This window comes from Bombina bombina, unplaced genomic scaffold (genome assembly GCF_027579735.1).
Source record: "Bombina bombina isolate aBomBom1 unplaced genomic scaffold, aBomBom1.pri scaffold_1542, whole genome shotgun sequence".
In the NCBI taxonomy this organism is placed as follows: Eukaryota; Metazoa; Chordata; class Amphibia; order Anura; family Bombinatoridae; genus Bombina; species Bombina bombina.
The window spans coordinates 18,908-44,872 of NW_026511264.1; the positions used below are offsets into that span (position 1 = coordinate 18,908).

General features: G+C 37.7%; 1 protein-coding gene across 1 annotated transcript; it reads right to left on the minus strand.

Annotated features, from left to right (window-relative positions):
- Window positions 1-19,792: 19,792 nt before the first annotated feature.
- On the minus strand, window positions 19,793-25,664 carry PRR11 (proline rich 11). The gene is made up of 4 exons (XM_053696516.1): window positions 25,438-25,664; window positions 25,298-25,360; window positions 24,933-25,029; window positions 19,793-20,620 (listed from the first exon to the last, which is right to left on the minus strand). Exons 1-4 carry the CDS (start codon window positions 25,467-25,469, stop codon window positions 20,549-20,551), a joined length of 264 nt encoding a protein of 87 aa, XP_053552491.1. The 5' UTR covers window positions 25,470-25,664; the 3' UTR covers window positions 19,793-20,548.
- Between the last annotated feature and the right edge of the window lie 301 nt (window positions 25,665-25,965).

Below are 25,965 nucleotides of genomic sequence, written 5' to 3' on the forward strand. Positions count from 1 at the left end.
TTTTTTTTGGGGTTAGTGTAAGGTTTTTATTTTATTTTGTTAGGTGTTTTTTTTTTTTTTTTGAGGATTATGGCTTTTTTTTTATTTTAATGGGCACAAAAGAGCTAAATGCCCTTTTAAGAGCAATGCCCATACAAATGCCCCTTTAGGGGCAATGGGTAGCTTAGGTTTCTTTTTAGACTTAGGTTTTTTGTTTTGGGGGGGTGGTTGGGTGGGGGGTTTACTTTTATGGGGCAATTTGTAATTTTTGTAGGTAAAAGAGCTGTTTAACTTAGGGAAATGCCCTACAAAAGGCCCTTTTTATTTAGGGGTGACTTTTTTGTTTTTATAGGGCTATCAGATTAGGTTTCATTTTTATTATTTTGGAAAATTTCATTTATTATTTTTGTAATCTTAGTGTTTTTTTATTTTTCGTAAGTTTAGTGTTTTTTTTTGATAATGTTAGATTTTTCGTAGTGTTAGTAGGTTTATTTATAGTTTAATTTTAGTTTTTTTTTATTTCACAGGTAAGTTTTTATTTATTTTTAGATAGTTATATTGTAAATTTAATTTAAAGTTAGGGGTGTGTTAGGTTTAGGGGTTAATAGTTTAATTTAGTGTGTTGCGATGTGGGGGGATGGAGGTTTAGGGGTTAATAGTTTTATTATAGTAGTAGCGATGTGGGGGGTGGCAACCGCTGTATACTATTACAGGATCTACCTCACCCACTTGAATGCTCCAAAGAGGGTGCCCTTTCCTGATAACCAGACGCTCGCTGTAACACTCCGGCAGCGCTACGCAGTCTGATGTAAGTAAAAGGAAGGGACGGGAGCGTGCACCGAAGGTTGTACTACGGCAGAAAAATCTTTTAATCTCTAAACTGGCGTATGACAGATAAAACCTGGTGCTCAGGCTATTAAAACGATCAGGCTCTTTGCTCTATCCCTAAATCTAGATGAAACAGTAACGAAAAACCCCTTAAGCGCCTGGAGCTTAAAGGGACACTGAACCCAAATTTTTTCTTTCATGATTCAAATAGAGCATGCAATTTTAAGCAACTTTCTAATTTACTCCTATTATCATTTTTTCTTCATTCTCTTGCTATCTTTATTTTAAAAAGAAGGCATGTAAGTTTTTTTTTCCGGTTAAGTACTCTGGACAGCACTTTTTTATTGGTAGAAGAATTTATCCACCAATTAGCAAGAACAACCCAGGTTGTTCACCAAAAATGGGCCAGCATCTAAACTTACATTCTTGCATTTCAAATAAAGACACCAAGAGAATGAAGAAAATTTGATAATAGGAGTAAATTAAAAAGTTTCTTAAATGTCATGCTCTATTTGAATCAAAGAAATGTTTTGGGTTCAGTGTCCCTTTAAATTAAGTGCTCCAACAGCGCAGAGTGATTTAGAGTTACGCAGTTCTAAGCGCACGAAAGCCAGACTACACACACATACACATACACATACTGAGCCCTATAACCCTAGGCTTGAACACTTCTACCCCCAAGACTGAAATATCTTGACTTCCATATAGAGTTACTACCTGAAGACATAAGTCGAATAGCGGGAGCTAGCAGTCCAGATGACAGGCAACTAGCCTATTGTGGGGATACATGGGACTTACCTCTTCCTTGATGTGCAGGTAATCCCAAGATCTGTAAGCAATGTAAAAAACAGCAATAGTTAGTCCTTTGTCACTGACCTTACAGGATATTCCAGAGAGCAAATAACCATTGCAGAATTACTGGGGAGGCTTGGGAACGTCCCTGCGAGCCCAGACAGGTAGCCAGCCTATAAGAATCTTATAGAGAGAACTAGCTCACCCTCTCTTGAAGGCACTATCCATTGGGGACAAAATTAACAACAAAAAGTAAAACAAAAATATCTTAATTGAAGAGCTCCTCAATACTCTGCCTACCTCCTTGACGAGGCTAAGAACTACTGGGAAGGAAGGGGAAGTGGGAGGTACACTTAAATTCTCTGATAGAGATGTCTTTGCCTCCTCCTGGTGGCCAGGTGTTGAATTCACACTTGTAAAGATTTGCATTTTGTGGACTCTCACTACCATTAAAAAGAAAAAAAACTTTTTTTTTTTTAAGTAGTGCTGTCACTCCTGACTAGAACATAAGGTTACCAAGAGTTTATTTGGATTAGGATTGGATCATGCAGTAAAACACAAGGTAAAGGAGTAGGGGAAAAGTGTAATGATCCAGAGAGAAAAATGAAATGGCCTGGCACATTCCTTATCCGCTCCTAATAGGAATCAAACTGACTACAGGCAGCTATGGTGAGATTGGGGAATTGATGTACCATTTTGTAATTTGATTAGAAGGTTTCAACATTTCTGCTTTCTTTTCATAGATTTAGGTTGTTTTGTGGTTTAAACTGAAGATACTATAAAAATACATATGGTGTTAGCATGAGAATATAGACTTCTTTTTTTATTGAGGTTTAAGTTCAAGGTCAAGATACAGAAATGACCACATCTCTTAGGTATTGCAAAGTTCACAATAAACAGAACAAAGTCAAAGACATAAATAGAAAAGTTATATAAACATTTGTGATACATAAATTCACAGCAGATAAAACAATGTCAAAGACATAAGTAGCAAAGTAATATAAAAATGTGTGACCTATAAAATTGAGACCTCTTTTTAATTAAACTTCTTTAGATCTTGGACTTTCAATACTATAGGTAACTGACAGCTACATGAGGATATCTGACAATATAGGGCCAATTTTGTACCCTCTAAGAAGATTTTTGGAACTATATGAAATTAGCAAAAGAAAATGTGTGAACGATGAAACTATGGAGAATAGAAATAGACTATAAGAGCATTTGTCAACTTACATATAACTTAAAGTGAAGGTAAAGTTTTCCGTTTTTTTCACTTGTATTATATTAGTCATATGCTATATAGTATGATCGCTAACTTTTTTTAAATTATTTTAATATATCTTATTGTATTATAAACTAGTTGTATTTACCTACTCGGCCATTCTTGACTCCTCCCTCCATGAATTTCCTGGTTTTTCTCACTCTTACGTACAGAGCGGTCCCACCCGCTCTATACGTAAGTTCAAAAGCGTGTTCTCGCTTGCCGGTCAATTTGCGCAAGCGCACACTTCGCCGTATATTAAATTTGCGCATGCGTGACTTTAATACTGATAGACTGAAAATACTATCGAAATTGCGCATGCACTAAACTGGAGCGAGCTCGGCTTGGAAGGGAGAGTAAGTAATGCCAACGCATGCGCAGAACGTCAAGGAATGCTGTGAAGTCGCCTAACGGCCAGACTTACTATTGGCTGATGCAAGAACGGGACCTGACAGAAACCCCCCCACAAAAAAAACGGGTTGTTTTTGAAACGATCAGAAATAGAGAGAAAACAGGTGATAACTAAATAAATACATCAAATTAAAAAAATTCATGAATTAAACTAACATACATTTTTTAAGTATTTACATATACAATCATCTAATCGTGCAAACTTTACCTTCACTTTAAGAAAAGAAATATAAACTCACAGGCTAGATACCAGAGTACTCCAATGAAACATTGAAAATTTAACATGGAGCAGCATAACAAACAGGAAAACAATGTAAAAAAATAACTGGGCTGGAGTTATAAACCCTTGTAGTGACTAGGCATAACTTATCTGCAAATACATCTTCTTTAGGGCACCTGAAAATAAGGAAATACTACTAGTGAAGGATAATTGCAATGGGGGATTAAAAATAATGTAGCAAGGGGCGTGTTCGGGCAGCGGCCATGATAGGTTGCAATATCTGTGGCTCCTAACAACATTTCCTTAATCCGCCGATTACTGAAATTTATCTGCAACATCAGCTGAAATACTACTTGGCTCTGAACAGTTAGATTGGTGATTAATCAAATGATATCCATCCTGTAAAGTTTATGACTGTTAGGCCCAGATCTGGACTGTTGAGACCTTAGGCGGCGGCCTAGTGACGAAGGCTCAACACTCCCCCCGTAAACCTTGTAATACAGTCGTAATTAGACTGCTTCTTGTGCTTAAAAAGTTAACACCTAATATGGAGGAATACCATGGGAAGTGGGAACCAGCTATTCTTCTATCCCCCCTAGACTCTGTGAATATGTGAAATACTGTTATTTCCAATCTGTCACATATGGTTAATTGCCGTATTGTTGAAGCTCAGACCTACCTTAACTAACCTATAGTATATAACTTACGAGTTTATAATTTTGTGGTATGATATACTTTACTCAGCAATATTTACATTATCAGGTCTGTAAGAGATGTTTACATTGGCCTTTATTTACACTACTGTGAGTCTGTAACAATATATATATATTCCAGTATATGTCATCCTCAGATACTACGTCATAATCAGATCATTTGCTTCATAAGGGAGACTAGATACTCATAGATACCTGTTGCTACAGCCCTCATTTCACTTTATTATAATAGTCAGTACAGACAGGGCGACCTGTCATATTTACTAAAAGTCAAAGCCTTGAGATTTATTTACTTTTCTTACCACTTATTTACGCTTATTTATATGAAGTTCACAGACTGAAAAATATTGTACATAAAGGGCAAATAACCATTACAATACCAACAATAGAGTTCAGAATGGGGCATCCCCTGATCTTGTAGGTGCTCACTATATTTTGCTGTTTGTTCCTCCATATATTCAGATAAACAGTTAATAAGATTTACTACAAGATTATTACATGAGAATATCACGTTAAATTGTTCTAAATATATTCCTTTATCATTTTTTTTATATCAGTTGCTCATTTCTATTAATGTGAACTAAGGTCCAACAGTGGCCATGTCAACGGCTAATCTTCCTCGTCTGTGTATCATTAAAATGACTAGGTCCAAGAGTGACCTTCTTAACTGCGGGAGGATCATTAGCCAGGAAAAATGATGTTTCATTTATGTTTGTTTTACCATATGATAGATGAATGTTTCCTACACTGTTACTATCATCTTAATATATTTTAACTGTAGGAGATTACTTTCACATTTCTAAATGTTTACAATTAAGAGGCAGGCTATCATACTGTAGTTTGTCAGGAGGTTATTTCTATTCTTAGATAATGCTGTATAGTCTTGAAAATAACCTGTTTCATGATTATTGTTATGTCTGTATATGTCTTACATGTTGTAATTCATTAAAACCTTTATAAAAATTATGATTAAAAAAAAAAAAAATGTAGCAAATCTAAAAAAGCTCTCTGAGAATAGAAAGCATATCAATTACATGTTATGTAAACCTCTAAAGCATGGAAGACAGCTCATTAAAGCTTAGGGTGATAAGGCTGCCTTCTGTTCAATATTACTATTCAGTTAGGTATAGTGGACCCTAACGCCCCGGCCGCCAGCACAAGTACAATCATACCCTAATCACCCTTAAGTATTAATTTATAATATAGTTTAGAACATATGCACTGTTATCAGGGTTTGTAATGTTATACAAGATATTAATCAGAATATAATACAAGAATGTAGCAAGGCATCAAATTAATTATCAGACAGAAAGTCTTCATATATTAGGACAGATCCGTGAGAAAAAAAGCTTGCATTAGTTAACAGGGGCTAGGACCTACCTAACATCAGGAATCAGAATAAAGCGGGGGGGGGGGGGGGACATAAAAAATAAATTATTTGATAGAGAGTGTAGACAAATAAATCAGTGTCACCAAGAACTCTAGCCCACTCCAATCTTCAGATCTTGTGAGAAGCTGTGGCTAAAACAATTGAAAAAAACATGTAAGTTTCACATATTCATAGTGAAGCAACAACTTCCAAGGGCTAAAGATATTAGTCTGCAATTATATTACCAGAGAGCGTCCCAGCTTAGCTCCAATTGACTCTGGAGCAATAATGAAAGAGGCCAGAGATTGTGGACTGTCCCTGCAAGGACAAAATTCCAGTACACAGCATCTGCCAGGTAGAGTTCTCTTCTGTCAGAATAAGGATACTGAAATAGAATCTGCAATAGGGCCAGGGAATGTCCCAGACAGTTGGATACCGGTCTAGCATCTCTAAACTGAAGAGACCTCTCCTTCCCATCCTCAGCAGCAACAGTAGCCACTCCATGCTCTCCACTATCTGACACAACGGCAGTGCCCCTCCATTCAAACAACTATTCAGCAGCGCTGCTTCTTTGACAAGGTAAACGTGTCTTTTCCAGGGATTATCTTGCTCTTTGATATACAATGCTGAAGGTCACTAATGACAATTAGATCCAAGATATTTTCTATTAGAGGTCCTTGTTCAGAAAATAGGTGGTATTTCGTCGGAGCCTCAGCTGGTGGCTGTGTCTTCCAAATCAAGAAACTGCAGAATTCCATTCTTCTGTAAACCAGTGTTAATTTTGTCGACTAAAACAATTCTGATGACTAAAGTACGAATAAAACTAAATTGGCATTTTAGTCAAAAGACATTGGGACCAATTTATCATGGCCCGAATGGGGCCAAATATCCCTGTTTCTGCACGAGACTTCAGGCTCGTCGGAAACAGGAGTTAAGAAGCAGCGGTCTTAAGACCGCTTCTCCTTAACTCGTCTACTGCCTCTAAAGCTGCGGACATTAATCTGCCCGATCGTGTACGATCGGGTTGATTGACCCCCTGCAGGGGGCGGCATTGCATTAGCAGTTCACAAAACCTGCTTGTGCAATGTTAGATGCAGACAGTGTATGCTGTAGGCATTCAGCGATGTCTGGCGGACATGATCTGCTACAGCATATCATGTTCCCCAGACATTGATAAATCGGCCCCTATGACTAAAACTAAATCAAAATGACATTTTAGACTAAAGACTATGACTAAAACAAAATCAAAATTTGCTGTCTAAACACTTTATGCAAGGTGTTATAATCAATACATATCTAATTACTGCTCTTTTGTAAAAAAATAAAAAGCAAGGCTATCTTAATGTTTATTTACGAAATTTGGTTTTATTTTATTTTAAGATAAAGACGTTATATACTACAACAGTTAAATCTGTATTGCATGTTCAAACCTTAATACCATAAATAAAAACAGGTTAATAAACCTTTACTCCAGGAGTATATAGGTATAATGAGTTTGGAAGTTCTAGTGCAGTGTTAATTTCGTTGATGAAAAATTTCCGTCATAGTTTTCGTCGGCTGCATGTTTTCAGTGACGAAAACTAAACGATAACTAAAACTAAGCAAATAGGATGAAAACTATGACGAAAATCCATTGCAATTTTCGTCAACGAACGAAAACGCAATGAAAATGTTAGGGAGTGGCAGATCCTCCCCTCGAGAGCTAAGGAGGAACTATACTGTTTCTGTTAAACATTGCTTCACAGTGAACTGTTTTAAATGGATCCGTTGCTGCTGGCAGTAACTTCAGCACCAGACCCATTTTACAATGTTCCCTGTACTGTGATGAAGCAGGAAGGGCGGGCTGCGGCTGCCTTTGCAAAGTGTACCATGCACCTGTACTATCCTGTATGCACTGTCACTGTGCTGGGTGTTGCTAGGCAGCAAAGTAAACCGCTTATGCTTCCACCTGGCCCTCAATCATCTTTCGGAAACTATAATTCCTAGAGTTAACCGGCGTGACAATACCAATCCTTGTTCCATATGCGCATGTGCGCTGTGCTATGCGCTTGCGGACAGGAGTGGGAACATTTGAATGAGGGGGCTGAGCCAGTGCAGCACAGTTAGAATACAACACCTTATTGGCATTTGCTTGAGGGGAATCAGGGTGATAACTTCCCACAGTATGAGCTGCGAGGTAAGACAGACTTGAGAGGAACATTAGAATGTTGCTGGTATTGGGAGGTAAAGGCATAAATTGTGGTCAGAAAGCTTGGAGTTGAGCACAAATCTTTGTGACAGAAAGAGCTACTGCCTGTCAAGCTTTCTGACTTCAAGCATTAGTATAGCTTCCATTTTTTTGCAGAAATTGGTCTAATTGATATTTGATTGTATTTACCTCTGCTGCATTTTGTACTCCTATTGACTCTCAAATTGCTTCTAAAATCCCTTTTACCTTGCCTGTCCTACATAACTCATTCCAGAAGCTATAAAAAAATATTAGAATATACTAGAAAGCTTTATATTTTGGGTTTTGTAGTGATGTCCTGGAACAATTTTATTCTTGCCATAGTTAGTCTCATTAAAGTTTCCTTTGCACAAGAACTCTTAAAGGGATACTAAACCCAAGATTTTTCTTTAATGATTCAGATAGATCAGCAATTTTAAGCAACTTTCTAATTTACTCCTATTATCAATTTTTCTTCATTCTCTTGCTATCTTTATTTAAAAAGCAGGAATGTAAAGCTTAGGAGCTGGTTCCACACCCTAATAGCATTGTAGCCTGTGTACTTTTTCTTTGTATGTATTTGAGAATTAGAACTATTGAAGAAATAATCTGTGATCAATTGATTCTTCCTATAGAAATAAACATAACCCACGAGTATGGGTTTAAGTTATGCTGTGCCTGTGCAAGCTGCAGAAACCTTTTGTTGTGTTAAGTTACTTGATACTTGTTATAAAAACTTTAACAGTCCCCTGTTAATAATTTAATTTGTGTAATATGTGCAATGGCGTTAAGGCAGCCAATACAGTTTACAGTTTTTTTTTATATATATTTTAAAGTTGCACTTCTGCTTGTTTATGAAACTTGGTTTTATTTGTATTTTTAAGTTTAGTAAAGACGTTATATATCTTATTGGCTAAATCTGTGTCTGTATTGCATGTTTAAACTTTAATACCATAAATAATAACAGGTAAGTAGATGTTTACTCCTGGAGTATATAATGAGTTTGGAAATTATAGAGAAATGCTTAAATAATGCATTACACTTTAACTAAACCCCTTAGATTTTAGTCGACTAAAATCTACTGGAGATTAAACTGACTAAAATCTACTGAAGATTAAACCGACTAAAATCTAATGGAGATTAAACCGACTAAAATCTACTGAAGATTAAAGGACCATAATACCCAAATGTTTAAACACTTGAAAGTGATGCAGCATAGCTGTAAAAAGCTGACTAGAAAATATCACCTGAGCATCTCTATGTAAAAAAGAAAGATATTTTACTTCAAAAGTTCCTCAGTAGCCACCTCCCATTGTAAAGGATTTCTAAGCAGCATTTTAGTGTGTGTGTCCTGGGACATCTGAAAGGATGAGCCTCGTGAACTCTCATATTATTTCACCAATCAGGTAAAGGAAGCTTACTATGAAATCTCATGAGAGTTAAATCAAATCTCATGAGATCACAGTAAGAGTTCATGACCTCAGCATTGCTGATGCTGATTGGCTGCTGTTCATTTCTTCATTTTTTTTTTATTTTTACCTGCAGCTGGGAGCAGGTGAAGTATAACTTTTTACACAGAACTTACTTTGCTGAGCTGAGGAGATTGTGAGGTAAAATATCTTCCTTTTTTACATAGAGATGCTCAGGTGATATTTTCCTGTCAGCTTTTTACAGTTATACTGCATCAGTTTCAAGTGATTTAGCATATGAGTATTATGTCCCTTTAAACTGACTAAAATCTACTGGAGATTAAACTGACTAAAATCTACTGGAGATTAAACTGACTAAAATCTACTGGAGATTAAACAGACTAAAATCTACTGGAGATTAAACAGACTAAAATCTACTGGAGATTAAACAGACTAAAATCTACTGGAGATTAAACAAACTAAAATCTACTGGAGATTTAACAGACTAAAATCTACTGGAGATTTAACAGACTAAAATCTACTGGAGATTAAACCGACTAAAATCTACTGGAGATTAAACCGACTAAAATCTACTGGAGATTAAACCGACTAAAATCTATTGAAGATTAAACCGACTAAAATCTACTGAAGATTAAACCGACTAAAATCTACTGGAGATTAAACAGACTAAAATCTATTGAAGATTAAACCGACTAAAATCTACTGGAGATTAAACCGACTAAAATCTATTGAAGATTAAACCAACTAAAATCTACTGGAGATTAAACCGACTAAAATCTATTGAAGATTAAACCAACTAAAATCTACTGGAGATTAAACCGACTAACATCTACTGGAGATTAAACCGACTAAAATCTATTGGAGATTAAACCGACTAAAATCTACTGGAGATTAAACCGACTAAAATCTATTGAAGATTAAACCGACTAAAATCTACTGGAGATTAAACCGACTAAAATCTACTGGAGATTAAACCGACTAAAATCTACTGGAGATTAAACCGACTAAAATCTATTGTAGATTAAACCGACTAAAATCTATTGAAGATTAAACCGACTAAAATCTACTGGAGATTAAACCGACTAAAATCTACTGGAGATTAAACCGACTAAAATCTATTGAAGATTAAACCGACTAAAATCTACTGGAGATTAAACCGACTAAAATCTACTGGAGATTAAACCGACTAAAATCTATTGAAGATTAAACCGACTAAAATCTACTGGAGATTAAACCGACTAAAATCTACTGAAGATTAAACCGACTAAAATCTATTGAAGATTAAACCGACTAAAATCTACTGGAGATTAAACCGACTAAAATCTACTGGAGATTAAACCGACTAAAATCTATTGAAGATTAAACCGACTAAAATCTACTGGAGATTAAACCGACTAAAATCTACTGGAGATTGAGTCTACTAAAACTAGACTAAAACTAAAACAATTAAGATGACTAAAATACGACTAAAACTAAAATGGCATTTTAGTCAAGACTAAGACTAAATCAAAATTTGCCTCCACTACTTGCAACAGTATCTTAGTGGCTAACGCCATTTTGACTGGGTCTTTATGCAGCTATACTCTCTTTCTGTGAAAACATTTTTTGCCAGATGTTCCTGTAGAACAATCTTATGTAAATATTAGAAACTTGTCTCCACAGTTCTAATTATAGCAGGTTTGAGTACTGCTTTACCTGGATAACCGGAGGGGGGGTTTCCAAGAGAATGTTATACAGCACCTGCCATCACACTAATGGTCCAGACTCGTGCTCCTGGTGAGGCAAATGTATCCAAAATAATATCAAACGATAGAGCTATCCATCATATACGCTAGATCACAAATATATTAAAGTGGATGGATCACTCAGCCTATGATAATCAGCGGATAATCTTGGTCGAATACGGAGCTCCAGGTATTGCAGCTAACCAGGCAGACACCCCCCTGATATGAAAACTATTTTATAACTGTGTACCACTTACATTAGAAAAAGATGACAAATGTAATTATCTAGCTCAAACAATAAAGAGCAAATAAATTGTTTTTTTTAGCAATAACAAAGTTGCCAATTTGTTTATTTATTTTGAGTGCTTAATGATCCATATGCCAAACACAAGCACATACAATTTACACCATGCATTCACAAATATGTTCCAACACTGCTGTAAAAAAGGCAGGAAGTCAACACAAAATGGCTTGGTTCTCAATCACTACAATTTTATACAATACAGACCAATACTGAAATACTTTTTAGCAGCTTTTAAAGTTTGTGCAATTAACAATAAAGAGAATATATACAAATACAGTTCAGATAAAATGAGATATATTAGAAACAGTTATAGTTTAAACGAGATGTATTAACGAGGAAAAAGCCATATAAGAAATACTTTAATAAACTGGTTCTACAGATTTATATCAGATGCATCTTTTGAGAATAACTCTAGTGCTTCACATTGTATAACCTAAATGACAGCCAAAAATAGCACTTCGTAAAGGGACATAAAACCCAAAATGTTTCTTTCATGATTCACATAGAACAAACAATTTAAAATAACTTTCCAATGTACGTCTATTATCAAAATTTCCTTTGTTTTCTTGTTATCCTTTGTTGAAAAGCAGGAATGTAAATTCAGGAGCGTGCATGTGTCTGCAGCACTATATGGCAGCAGTTTTGTAACTATGGTATACATTAGCAAGAGCACTAGATGGCAGCACTATTTCCTGTCATTTAGTGCTTCAGGCATGTGCACGCTACCTATCTAGATATCTCTTCAACAAAGAAAATATTTTTCACTTGAGACCTCATATCTTTGAGCCTTTATAACTTTTTTGTTCAATATTAATCATTTTTTATTAGATGGTGCTATTACTTTGTAATGTATTTTCATGTGTTTTGTGACACTTTTTTGTTCAATAAACCAGAGCTCTGAGGAAGCAGTAACCATTGATGGGTGCAAATAACTGAGATAAACCCCTTATCGCTCACACGTAAATGTTAGCGCTCCACTCGTAATCTGGCCAAAATTTTTTAATTTATGCTTAATGCATAAAAAAAACATAATTTATGCTTACCTGATAAATTTATTTCTCTTGTAGTGTATCCAGTCCACGGATCATCCATTACTTATGGGATATTCTCCTTCCCAACAGGAAGTTGCAAGAGGATCACCCACAGCAGAGCTGCTATATAGCTCCTCCCCTAACTGTCATATCCAGTCATTCTACCGAAAACAAACAGAGAAAGGAGAAACCATAGGGTGCAGTGGTGACTGTAGTTTAATTAAAATTTAGACCTGCCTTAAAAGGACAGGGCGGGCCGTGGACTGGATACACTACAAGAGAAATAAATTTATCAGGTAAGCATAAATTATGTTTTCTCTTGTTAAGTGTATCCAGTCCACGGATCATCCATTACTTATGGGATACCAATACCAAAGCTAAAGTACACGGATGATGGGAGGGACAAGGCAGGATTAAGCGGAAGGAACCACTGCCTGAAGAACCTTTCTCCCAAAAACAGCCTCCGAAGAAGCAAAAGTATCAAATTTGGAAAATTTGGAAAAAGTGTGAAGCGAAGACCAAGTCGCGGCCTTGCAAATCTGTTCAACAGAGGCCTCATTTTTAAAGGCCCAGGTGGAAGCCACAGCTCTAGTGGAATGAGCTGTAATCCTTTCAGGGGGATGCTGTCCAGCAGTCTCATAGGCTAGGCGAATTATGCTCCGAAGCCAAAAGGAAAGAGAGGTTGCCGAAGCTTTTTGACCTCTCCTCTGTCCAGAGTAAACGACAAACAGGGTAGATGTTTGACGAAAATCTTTAGTAGCTTGTAAGTAAAACTTCAAGGCACGGACTACGTCCAGATTATGTAAAAGACGTTCCATCTTTGAAGAAGGATTAGGACACAATGATGGAACAACAATCTCTTGATTGATATTCTTGTTAGAAACCACCTTAGGTAAAAACCCAGGTTTGGTACGCAGGACTACCTTATCTGCATGAAAAATCAGATAAGGAGAATCACATTGTAAGGCAGATAGCTCAGAGACTCTCCGAGCCGAGGAAATAGCCATCAAAAAACAGAACTTTCCAAGATAAAAGTTTAATATCAATGGAATGAAGGGGTTCAAACTGAACTCCTTGAAGAACTTTAAGAACCAAGTTTAAGCTCCACGGGGGAGAAACAGGTTTAAACACAGGCTTAATTCTAACCAAAGCCTGGCAAAATGCCTGGACGTCTGGAACCTCTGCCAGACGCTTGTGCAAAAGAATAGACAGAGCAGAAATCTGTCCCTAAGGAACTAGCTGATAATCCTTTGTCCAAGCCCTCTTGGAGAAAATACAATATTCTAGGAATCCTAACCTTACTCCATGAGTAATTCTTGGATTCACACCAATAAAGATATTTACTCCATATCTTGTGGTAGATTTTCCTGGTAACAGGCTTTCGTGCCTGTATTAAAGTATCAATGACTGACTCGGAGAAGCCACGCTTTGATAGAATCAAGCGTTCAATCTCCATGCAGTCAGTCTCAGAGAAATTAGATTTGGATGATTGAAAGGACCTTGTATCAGAAGGTCCTGTCTTAGAAGCAGAGTCCATGGTGGAAAGGATGACATGTCCACTAGGTCTGCATACCAAGTCCTGCGTGGCCACGCAGGTGCTATCAGAATCACTGATGCTCTCTCATGTTTGATTTTGGCAATCAGTCGAGGGAGCAGAGGAAACGGTGGAAACACATAAGCCAGGTTGAAGAACCAAGGCGCTGCTAGAGCATCTATCAGTGTCGCTTCTGGGTCCCTGGACCTGTATCCGTAACAAGGAAGCTTGGCGTTCTGGCGAGACGCCATGAGATCCAACTCTGGTTTGCCCCAACGATGAATCAACTGAGCAAACACCTCCGGATGGAGTTCCCACTCCCCCGGATGGAAAGTCTAACGACTTAGAAAATCCGCCTCCCAGTTCTCCACGCCTGGGATATGGATTGCTGACAGGTGGCAAGAGTAGTACTCTGCCCAGCGAATTATTTTTGAGACTTCTAACATCGCTAGGGAACTCCTGGTTCCCCCTTGATGGTTGATGTAAGCCACAGTCGTGATGTTGTCCGACTGAAATCTGATGAACCTCAGTGTTGCTAACTGAGGCCAAGCCAGAAGAGCATTGAATATCGCTCTTAACTCCAGAATATTTATTGGAAGGAGTTTCTCCTCCTGAGTCCACGATCCCTGTGCCTTCAGGGAACTCCAGACTGCACCCCAACCTAGAAGGCTGGCATCTGTTGTTACAATTGTCCAATCTGGCCTGCGAAAGGTCATACCCTTGGACAGGTGTACCCGAGACAACCACCAGAGAAGAGAATCTCCGGTCTCTTGATCAAGATTTAGCAGAGGGGACAAATCTGTGTAATCCCCATTCCACTGACTCAGCATGCATAATTGCAGCGGTCTGAGATGAAGGCGCACAAATGGCACTATGTCCATTGCCGCTACCATTAAGCCGATTACCTCCATACACTGAGCTACCGAAGGGCGCGGAATGGAGTGAAGAACACGGCAAGCATTTAGAAGTTTTGATAACCTGGACTCCATCAGGTAAATTTTCATTTCTACAGAATCTATAAGAGTCCCTAAGAAGGAGACTCTTGTGAGTGGGGATAGAGAACTCTTTTCCTCGTTCACTTTCCACCCGTGCGACCTCAGAAATGCCAGAACTATCTCTGTATGAGACTTGGCAACTTGAAAGCTTGACACCTGTATCAGGATGTCGTCTAGATACGGAGCCACCGCTATGCCTTGCGGTCTTAGAACCGCCAGAAGTGAGCCCAGAACCTTTGTAAAGATTCTCGGGGCTGTATCCAACCCGAAGGGAAGAGCTACAAATTGGTAATGCCTGTCTAGAAAGGCAAACCTTAGAAACCGATGATGATCTTTGTGAATCGGTATATGAAGGTAGGCATCCTTTAAGTCCACTGTGGTCATGTACTGACCTTCTTGGATCATGGGTAGGATGGTCCGAATAGTTTCCATTTTGAAAGATGGAACTCTGAGGAATTTGTTTAAAATCTTTAGATCCAAAATTGGTCTGAAGGTTCCCTCTTTTTTGGGAACCACAAACAGATTTGAATAAAAACCCTGTCCTTGTTCCGTCCGCGGAACTAGATGGATCACTCCCATAACTAGGAGGTCTTGCACACAGCGTAGGAATGCCTCTTTCTTTATCTGATTTGCAGATAGCCTTGAAAGATGAAATCTCCCTTGTGGAGGGGAAGCTTTGAAGTCCAGAAGATATCCCTGAGATATGATCTCCAACGCCGAGGGATCCCGAACATCTCTTGCCCACGCCTGGGCGAAGAGAGAAAGTCTGCCCCCTACTAGATCCGTCGTCGGATAGGGGGCCGTTACTTCATGCTGTCTTAGAGGCAGCAGCAGGCTTTCTGGCCTGCTTGCCTTTGTTCCAGGACTGGTTAGGTTTCCAGGCCTGCTTAGATTGAGCAAAAGTTCCCTCTTGTTTTGAAGCGGAGGAAGTTGATGCTGCACCTGCCTTGAAATTTCGAAAGGCACGAAAATTAGACTGTTTGGCCTTTGCTTTGGCACTGTCCTGAGGAAGGGTGTGACCCTTACCTCCAGTAATGTCAGCAATAATTTCCTTCAAACCAGGCCCGAATAAGGTCTGCCCCTTGAAAGGAATGTTGAGTAATTTAGACTTCGACGTCACGTCAGCTGACCAGGATTTAAGCCATAGCGCCCTACGCGCTTGGATGGCGAATCCGGAATTCTTAGCCATTAGTTTAGTCAAATGAACAATGGCATCAGAAACAAATGAGTTAGCTAGCTTAAGTGTTCTAAGCTTGTCAATAATTTCAGTCAGTGGAGCTGTATGGATGGCCTCTTCCAGGGCCTCAAACCAGAATGCCGCCGCGGCCGTGACAGGAGCAATGCATGCAAGGGGCTGTAAAATAAAACCTTGTTGAATAAACTTTTTCTTAAGATAACCCTCCAATTTTTTATCCATTGGATCTGAAAAAGCACAACTGTCCTCAACCGGGATAGTAGTACGCTTTGCTAAAGTAGAAACTGCTCCCTCCACCTTAGGGACCGTCTGCCATAAGTCCCGTGTAGTGGCGTCTATTGGAAACATTTTTCTAAATATAGGAGGTGGGGAAAAAGACACACCCGGTCTATCCCACTCCTTGCTAATAATTTCTGTAAGCCTTTTAGGTATAGGAAAAACATCAGTACACACCGGTACCGCATAGTATTTATCCAGCCTACACAATTTCTCTGGTACTGCAACTGTGTTACAGTCATTCAGAGCAGCTAATACCTCCCCAAGCAACACACGGAGGTTCTCAAGCTTAAATTTAAAATTAGAAATCTCTGAATCAGGTTTCCCCGAATCAGAGATGTCACCCACAGACTGAAGCTCTCCGTCCTCATGATCTGCATATTGTGACGCAGTATCAGACATGGCCCTTACAGCATCTGCGCACTCTGTATTTCTCCTAACCCCAGAGCAATCGCGCTTGCCTCTTAATTCAGGCAACCTGGATAATACCTCTGACAGGGTATTATTCATGATTGCAGCCATGTCCTGCAAGGTAATCGCTATGGGCGTCCCTGATGTAATTGGCGCCATATTAGCGTGCATCCCCTGAGCGGGAGGCGAAGGGTCTGACACGTGGGGAGAGTTAGTCGGCATAACTTCCCCCTCGTCAGAATCTTCTGGTGATATTTCTTTTATAGTTAAAGACTGATCTTTACTGTTTAAGGTGAAATCAATACATTTAGTACACATTCTCCTATGGGGCTCCACCATGGCTTTCAAACATAATGAACAAGTAGTTTCCTCTGTGTCAGACATGTTTAAACAGACTAGCAATGAGACTAGCAAGCTTGGAAAACACTTTAAACAAGTTTACAAGCAATATAAAAAACGTTACTGCACCTTTAGGAAACACAAATTTTGTCAAAATTTGAAATAACAATGAAAAAAGGCAGTTACACTAACAAAATTTTTACAGTGTATGTAACAAGTTAGCAGAGCATTTCACCCACTTGCAAATGGATGATTAACCCATTAATACCCAAAATGGAATAATAAAAGACAAAAACGTTTTGTTTGTTTTTTCAAACAGTCACAACAACTGCCACAGCTCTACTGTGGCTTTTTACCTCCCTCAAAAACGACTTTGAGCCCTCCAGAGATGTCCTGGATCATGCAGAGGGAAACTGAATGTCTCTGTCAGTATTTTTAGCTGCACAGAAAACACTAAAAAAGGCCCCTCCCACTCATATTACAACAGTGGAAAGCCTAAGGAAACTGTTACTAGGCAAAATTCAAGCCAGCCATGTGGAAAAAAACTAGGCCCCAATAAGTTTTATCACCAAATACATATAAAAACGATTAAACATGCCAGCAAACGTTTTAAAATACACTTTTATAAGAGTATGTATCTCTATTAATAAGCCTGATACCAGTCGCTATAACTGCATTTAAGGCTTTACTTACATTAGTTCGGTATCAGCAGCATTTTCTAACAAATTCCATCCCTAGAAAAATATTAACTGCAAATACCTTATTGCAGGAAAACCTGCACGCCATTCCCTCTCTGAAGTTACCTCACTCCTCAGAATATGTGAGAACAGCCATGGATCTTAGTTACTTCTGCTAAGATCATAGAAAACGCAGGCATATTCTTCTTCTAAATACTGCCTGAGATAAACAGTACACTCCGGCACCATTTAAAAATAACAAACTTTTGATTGAAGAATAAACTAAGTATAAAACACCACACTCCTCTTACGACCTCCATCTTGGTTGAGGCTTGCAAGAGAATGACTGGATATGACAGTTAGGGGAGGAGCTATATAGCAGCTCTGCTGTGGGTGATCCTCTTGCAACTTCCTGTTGGGAAGGAGAATATCCCATAAGTAATGGATGATCCGTGGACTGGATACACTAAACAAGAGAAATTGCCTTAATGATTTTGCCTTATAATTTAATTCTGAAATGTTAGTGTTTCCACTCTCCCCAGAGAAGCTGGAGTGCAGAACCCTGACACTCTTACACGCTGTACAGTGATTGGGTGGTCAGTACAGGGCTTGTTTTTATCAGTCTCTAATTGGCCACAATAAAGGAATTAAAGGTTATTAAAACGGTAAAAAATTAAAATTTGCATGGATACATTTCAATGTGAAATAGAAACATTTTTGCAATATACTTTCTTTAGCAAAAATGCTTCTGGAAAAAGTGATAATGGTTTTTCTACGGCATACACACACTGTGAGGGCCAGTGCACAGTATTCAAACACTACACCTTCTCAGAGAGTCGGTGGTGGCTTCTATGACACAAATGAAGTCTTCACAGACACAATACACACCACCGCCAGCTTTCTGAGCTTGAATACTGGTACATGGCTCTCACAGCATAAGTGCATATGAAGGCCAAAATGCATATTATTTAAACAATACTGCAGGGTTCCAATGCTTTTAAAATTGTATGCAGATTAATGCAGTTAATACGTTCTAATGCATAAATAACAAAAATTACTTTAAAGTCCCTTTAAGGAAAAAAAATATTAAAATGTATACAGTATATGCAATCCTCTACACTGCGGCGTGCCCAAGAGGTAGGGTTGCCACCTCAGCCATGTTTTTCCTAGACACATGAGTTACACATGCTGCAGGGTGTGCAGTGAGGAACATGTATTGTGTTTGTGGACAGCACTATTCATATTCATCCTTGCACACCCTGTATTCTAAGGGAAGGGTGGCAATCCTACCAAGAGGTAATCTGGAATCTAACAATAGATCTACAGCAAGTACCATTTTCCTCTCAGCCAGTAGTGATAGTAGGGGTTCAAGTTAAAAGAAATGTTAAAATGTGTTTTGCACCACTAAAGTGGCTGCTATTAAAGAAAGGTGATATCAGCCCCTGTGTTAAAGGGACATGAAACCCAAAAAAATTCTTTCATGATTCAGATAGAGAATACAATTTTAAACAACTTTCCAATTTACTTCTATTATTTAATTTGCTTCCTTCTCTTGTTATCATTTGCTGAAAGGTTTATCTAGGCAAGTTCATGAGCAGCAGAGAAACTAGATTCTAGCTGTTGCTTGGTGGCTGCATATATATATTGAATGTGATTGGCTCACCCATGTGTTAAGTTAGAAACTAGTAGTGCATTGCTGCTCCTTCAACAAATTATACCAAGAGAATGAAACAGATTAGATAAAAGAAGTAAATTAGAAAGTTGTTTAAAATCGTATTCTCTATCTGAATCATGAAAGAAAATTTTTGGGTTTCATGTACCTTTAAACATAGATGTATTTAATGTGCAAGTTTAGATTTTCACATGCTTAGCACATGCATAAGTAGATCATATTGACAAACTTCCCAATAAGAAACCCTGTCTCACTAAAGTATGCACACTCCTGGTCTGCATTTTAGCAAGGCCACTTTTGCTTGTAAAAATAAAGCAACAGCTTCAAGCAGGGCTTCCCGAATGGTATGAAGAAAGGTATTCTGGGTAATTTACTTTCAATCTGGGCACCCATACAGTTGAATAACATACACTTTGTAGTACGGCTCCATTATTATTATTCAGGTTTACTGTACTGTTTCTTTTGTTACAGTCAGGTTCCTAGAGTACATTTTAATGCACTTTCCCATTGAGACTGGTTGGAGGTTCATTTTATATGTTGGTCCAATACAGGTAAGAACAAAAATCTAAATAACATTCTGTTTGATCACAAATATTACTATAGTAATGACATAAAAATACTAGTTAAATAATCTGGGTCAATGTGATGGCACCAGATAACAAGTGAACTATATGCATGTTCATAAAGATACAAACTGTTCAGTATTTCAAGAGTAATACAGTTTCTTCTCAAATTCTACAGCACATAAAATTGGAGTTGTAGCAGCATCTCCAGATTATGCAATTTATTCTAAAATGTTGTCAAAAATAAATTCATTTTCTTATACAGTGCAAATGTTTGCAACAAGCACCCATTTATAGCTAGAAAAAAATAAATGCATAAAAAGGCACTTTTTCAGGTAAAATAACAAACATATATCATTTTATATACACACAGTTACATACACACAAATATTCGTTGGACAGGGGGAGACAAATATATAAAAAGCTGACATAATAAAAAGGTTTTTCCTTGTCATTATTCAGTGGTTATTTTTCCCATAAATATCCAATTAAAAGTACACTTATACTGAAATTATCAAATAAAAAAGCCAAAAGTAAAACCTGTTTTGTCATAATTAAAAAATCAGTGCCAGTAGTAGCAAAATGTCATACAGCATATTTAATGTGGTTCCATAAGCTTTATTGCACTTCTTCAAAACTTCTGTTTGCTGGGGATAATCTCAGTGGAGATGGACTTTTTGGATGTGCCAACTGGAATTAAAATAATAAAAAACAAGTACACATAAATACAATTATTCCTTCAATTTACATAAAAATGTGATGTGCTGATTCATTGATGCAGATACAAGTTTAAGTTTTCTATCAAATGTTTAAAAAGCAAGGAAGTTCCTAACGTACCCTTCATTCCGCTGTGGGAGCTTTGCACAACATCACTGACATTCTGCACCATCTGAGCGCACTCTCCCTTACATTAGCCCCTGGGCACTCTCCCTCACATGCAACCACCTTCTCATCCTCGCACCTCCATGTCTTTACCTTTCACTACTTCTAACTCATCTTCTCAGCAAGCTCTCCCTCACACCCTGCTCACCCTCTCAGTCCCACTAACTCTCACACACCAGCTTTTGTTCATCCTTTTAGCCCTCCCTCCTCAACCTCTATTCCCTCCTCTCAGATATCCATTACCCTCTTCACCCTCTCCCACAGATTCCTCTTCACAGTCTGCTTCACACCCTCTTATTTCTCTCTCCCTCAAACACAGCGCTCTCCTCACCCCCTGTCTGTTGCATACAGCCTCCTCCTTATACTCTCAGCCCTTCTTCTTTACTCACAGCCCTGCTCATCCTCTTAACACACTCATGTGCCAGCCCATGTTCACCCTCTCCCTTGCACAAAGCCCCCTCTCTCTTGCTTCTGCTCATTCTTTCACACCACACACATTTTTCTAGTGGCATCACCTATACTGTAACAATATTTATCTCTGGGCGATTTTTAAATATATACTTCTGCACAAATGTATATAATTGTGACTAGTGATGTCAATGATGTCATCAGTATTGTCATAGATAATGCTCCTACGGGTGGATTGGGGGCAGTTTAAGTTAGGAATTTCCTTTTTACTTTAAAATGTTTGACAGAAAACATAAAGGGACTTTAAACACTAAATAAATGCTAGATAGAATCATGCATTCAAAGAAAAGATTAGATTGAGAATAGGTAGATGACAGAAGCTCCGTTTATTCCAAGAAAATTGTTTGTGACAAGAGGTCACATTTTAATGCTGGTGGAAAGGAGATTTAATCGTCTGCAACGTAAACATTTTTTCACTGTAAAAGCAATAAAATTGTGGAACTCATTACCTGAGGAGGAAGTAAATGCCAATACCTTAGCTACATTCAAAAATGGTTTAGATACCTTGACTGTGTTAAATGGGTCACCTTTTTTAATGGGATTAATATAACTTCTACTGGAGCTTTTTTGTAAATATATTAAGATTTGTATAGGTTGAACTTGATGGACCTCTATCTTTTTTTTCAACCTCATCTACTATGTTATTTATGTTATGTTACTAGAGTGTGCAGCCAATGGCTGTGTGGAACACAACAGTGTTCTTCACTTCCATTTCTAACAGGAACTGAAAAGCTCAAAACTTCAGAATGGAATTACAGGAAAAGGGGACAAAATAAATAATGAAAGTATATTGCAGAGTTTTGGCTTTGGCTTTAATGTAAGTTTGGTGCCAATTAATTTTCTTGTTTTTTCATAAAAAGTTAAAACAATATAATCTACATATATACATATACATTTTAGGGGGGGGGGGGAATCCTGTTTAAGAATAAAAGAACTAAACAAATATAAATATTTTCTAATTGTTTTCCTTCTAAATTTCAAATAAATAGCAAACACTTGTATTCAGCAGGAAGGGGCACTAATACAGTATTATATTACTTTCAATTATACTTCCATTATCAAAGCATGCTCATTCTTCTTATATGCACACTTTCTGAGGCCCCAGGCTCCTAATACGCATGTGCAAAAGTGCATCATATGTATATGCATTGTGTGATTGGCTGGAGGCTGTCACCTGATGCAAGGGGAGGGAAACTTTAACATTTGCCAGAAAATATTCTTCTGCTCATTTCAAATTCAAAGTAAGTGCTATTACATTATATTTTTTAAAATACAGACAGACAAAAATATGGTGCCTCATGTGTATGTCAGTAGTTATATCAGACACATAACAATGCACAGATACAAGGTACTCACATATAGTGACAGCACCATAAAGTGCTGATGGGAGATTCACAGTGCTCCAGCTCACTGTATCCAGCCTGCTGGTACTCCCAAAGAGTGTTCCATATAAAGGTTTCTCGTTATCAGGTAACAAGATGTGAGTACCCTGTATCTGCGTGCATTGTTATATGTCTGATGGAACTACGGATACATCTTTTTGTCTGTTTGTATTTGTAGAGTTGTGTGATCCGGAGTTGGGAATTGAATAGGAGCAGCTATCTATAGTGTTGTGCAGATTTATGAGACCTTCACACTGGAACTGTATACGTTCATACATTCTTTCCTAAAGAAGGAATTATATTGGACTTAATACTAAGTATAGTTTGTTTTTTTCCCCTTTTGTATTTTGTGATGTATTATTTGATACTAATTGATATATATTGTGTGTGGGTTTATATTGGCTTTTTATCTCTAAACTAGCTCCTCCTGTACGTATTAAATATACATTGTCTTTATTGTGCATTTGCCAATTATTCAATTCTACTGTATTTCGTGGTCTTTTAAACATTATTGACACAGTTACTGTGTACAATTTTAAAATAAAGAGAGAGAAAATCCAATTTACTTATTTTATCAATTTGACCTTTTTTCTCTTGGTATTAGTTGTTGAAAAGCTACTTTCCATTATAGCATACTGAGGTAGGCTATGGAACATGCATTTGTGTTGAGCACTTTATGCCAGCTGTGTTTGGAACAATGTTGAAAGCAATATATACATATAGAGCTAAAGGCACATGCTTGCTCCCAAGCTTACCTCAGTATGTTCTCACGGAAAGGAACAAAGATTAAACAAAGGATACAGAAAGAAACAGAAATTGTTGGGGGGGGGGGGGGGTTAAATTGTGCTCTCGGAAACATGAAAGTTTATTTTAGAATTTCATGTCTAATTATGTACTTGACCACTTCTAATAATTTTGCTTCCTTACAAAACCAGCTGTATGTTTATAGCACATCACAAGGCTATGGGGTGACCATTTTCATTTCATTAATACACATATATGCATTATACAAATCCCATGAATTATGTACAGTGTTTACCATGCCTGGCTCTACTAGAGTTTAAAAGGGACAGTAAACACCTTGTAATTACAAGACATTTCAGTAGTGTTGCTATACAAGAACATATCAGACACGTCTCATAGGTTTTAAAAATAAATAAAAATCTACAATTATTTTCGAATAGCTAAACCGAACCCACCATTTGCCTCATTTGGAGGAACCAATCTGGTCTTTAGTCCACAGACAATAAGGCTATTCAAGGTCATAATGTAAGTATAAAATAAATTGTTTTGTAGTTATCTAATAAATCCACTTAGGGACATAAATGTAGTAGGGTTAGCCATGAGAAGTAAGCAGGGTGCATTTCAAGATCTGAGAATATAGTTATAATACTGCTTGTGAGCCACAGAGAAGTGCTGGTCCTGAGTGTTTGTGTCTGCTTGGGAGCAGCACAGCTCTGTGGCTCCCAAACACCACTTTAACTATGTGTTTAACCTATCTGCAGGGGTTGACACACAGACTTGCAGAGAGAGCAGTGCTAACATTACATGCTACAAATTAGAGCATATCATTATTTGCATTATAATGGCACTTTAACCCTTTGGGTTTTTTTTTTTTTTTTTAATATATATTTTTTTAACTTTTTTTTTTTCTTTTCAGATCCCCAAGACTTACACTGTTGGAAAGGTTAGGCGATTACCTTTCCAACGGTGGGTTTTGGGGGTCTGTAGCTGCTTAGATGCCTGAGATACAGGCTTCTAAGCACCATGCCCCCTTTCCCTATACTTGTCATTGTGATTTTTCAATAAAGTTGCGCAGTGACGTCATCACACCATTGCACATGACGTCACCATGCAAAACATGAAGCCCCGGCGATGCCCGTCACTATACAGGCCTGATCGCCGGGGTAGGAGCGGGTGGAAGCCCCCAGATCTCCCTCAAGGTGGGAGAGTGCTAGCGACGGCTCAGAGCCGTCGTTAGCACTCAAGGGATTAATATAAAAACTTACCTTTATTTCACTGTAGGTCTTAATCTAATATCCCCCAAGTTTAAATCTTTATTGAATTTATATCTCTCAAAAAATATTTTCTTCCTAAATATTTTTTAATCTCTTAATACATTTTAAGGTTTCTATTTCATCACTTCTTTCCCTTCCCTCCTTTATATACACTATAAATAGTAAACCGACATTATATCAGAGGAAAAATCAATCTATTTGTCTTCCAAGAACCACATTGGAGATACTGAATGCACAAACAATGAGGCTTGCCTGGAATTTCTGCCTTAAAGCCTTTGTCATCATGGGGTTCAGTCCTGTGCCATTTTCTTTATTATCTCTGTTATATATTGGGGTTCCTCCTGGGCTCCTATAAAAAATGAGAGAGAAAATATAAATTAATTCAAGAACAGAAGCCGATTTTATTTTCTCATGAGAGATCTTATAATTATCCCTAAGTGAAAAAAGATGGATTCACTTTTGAAAGATTTAGGAATGTTCTTAATAAGATAAGGTCCATTAAACCAGGTTGTCCAGTCCAAAGTGTGTGAGCTACATGGTACAAATTCAGTGCATTTTACCTAGTACATTTACTACTGATGTTAATAATTAAAACAATAAACGGACTGAAAAATGACCTGATCATGTTGACCTTCCTAAGCTGCCTTCTCAAATCCAAAGGATTTCTATTTGGAGTATCTCTGTGGAGTTAAAAAAAAATACCATATTAATACAAAACTGGGATGACTCCTTGTAAGAAAAAGTAACTTGAGCTTACCTAAAAATGTTTGCAAGGCGTTTAGGTGGCATTTTAGAAGCAAGCTTCAGGCTGATTTCATGCAATCCAGTGCAGCGTGGAGGGGAAATCCGAGTATTGTGATGTAAATCCAGCTATGGAAATAATATCTTAAGTCAATTTAATGTATTGCTACTTCATATTGGCAATGCACAATCCCTTAATATGCTACATATAGAGTATAAAGACTGGCTGTAGTAAAACTAGAAACAACGCATCATCATGTGAATGAACACATAAAAGTGACAGAACTAGAACACAACGCAAATGTTAATTTTCAATGGTTCTTTCTAAGTACTGGGCTTTGCTAAGACATAAAATAAAAAACATGTGTGCACATTAAGTGATAAATGAAAGATCTGATTTCCCTGCAAAAACAACCTAATGTAATGGTTGGTGGTTTAAAAGAACAAAATACATTAAAGGAAACACTATTTTACAGTATACTGTACCTTTAAAGGGCCATGAAACCCAAATTTGTTATTTCATGATTTAGAAAGAGCATGCAAT

What these genes read in the sequence shown, in the direction of transcription:
- PRR11 (XM_053696516.1), bottom strand. Translation starts at nt 25,469, where the DNA reads ATGCCACCTAAACGCCTTGCAAACATTTTTAG. An exon ending in CGCCTTGCAAACATTTTTAG is followed by an intron (nt 25,361 to 25,437) that starts GTAAGCTCAAGT and finishes TTAACTCCACAG; the next exon opens with AGATACTCCAAATAGAAATC. An exon ending in CTTTAAGGCAGAAATTCCAG is followed by an intron (nt 20,621 to 24,932) that starts GCAAGCCTCATT and finishes TTTTAATTCCAG; the next exon opens with TTGGCACATCCAAAAAGTCC.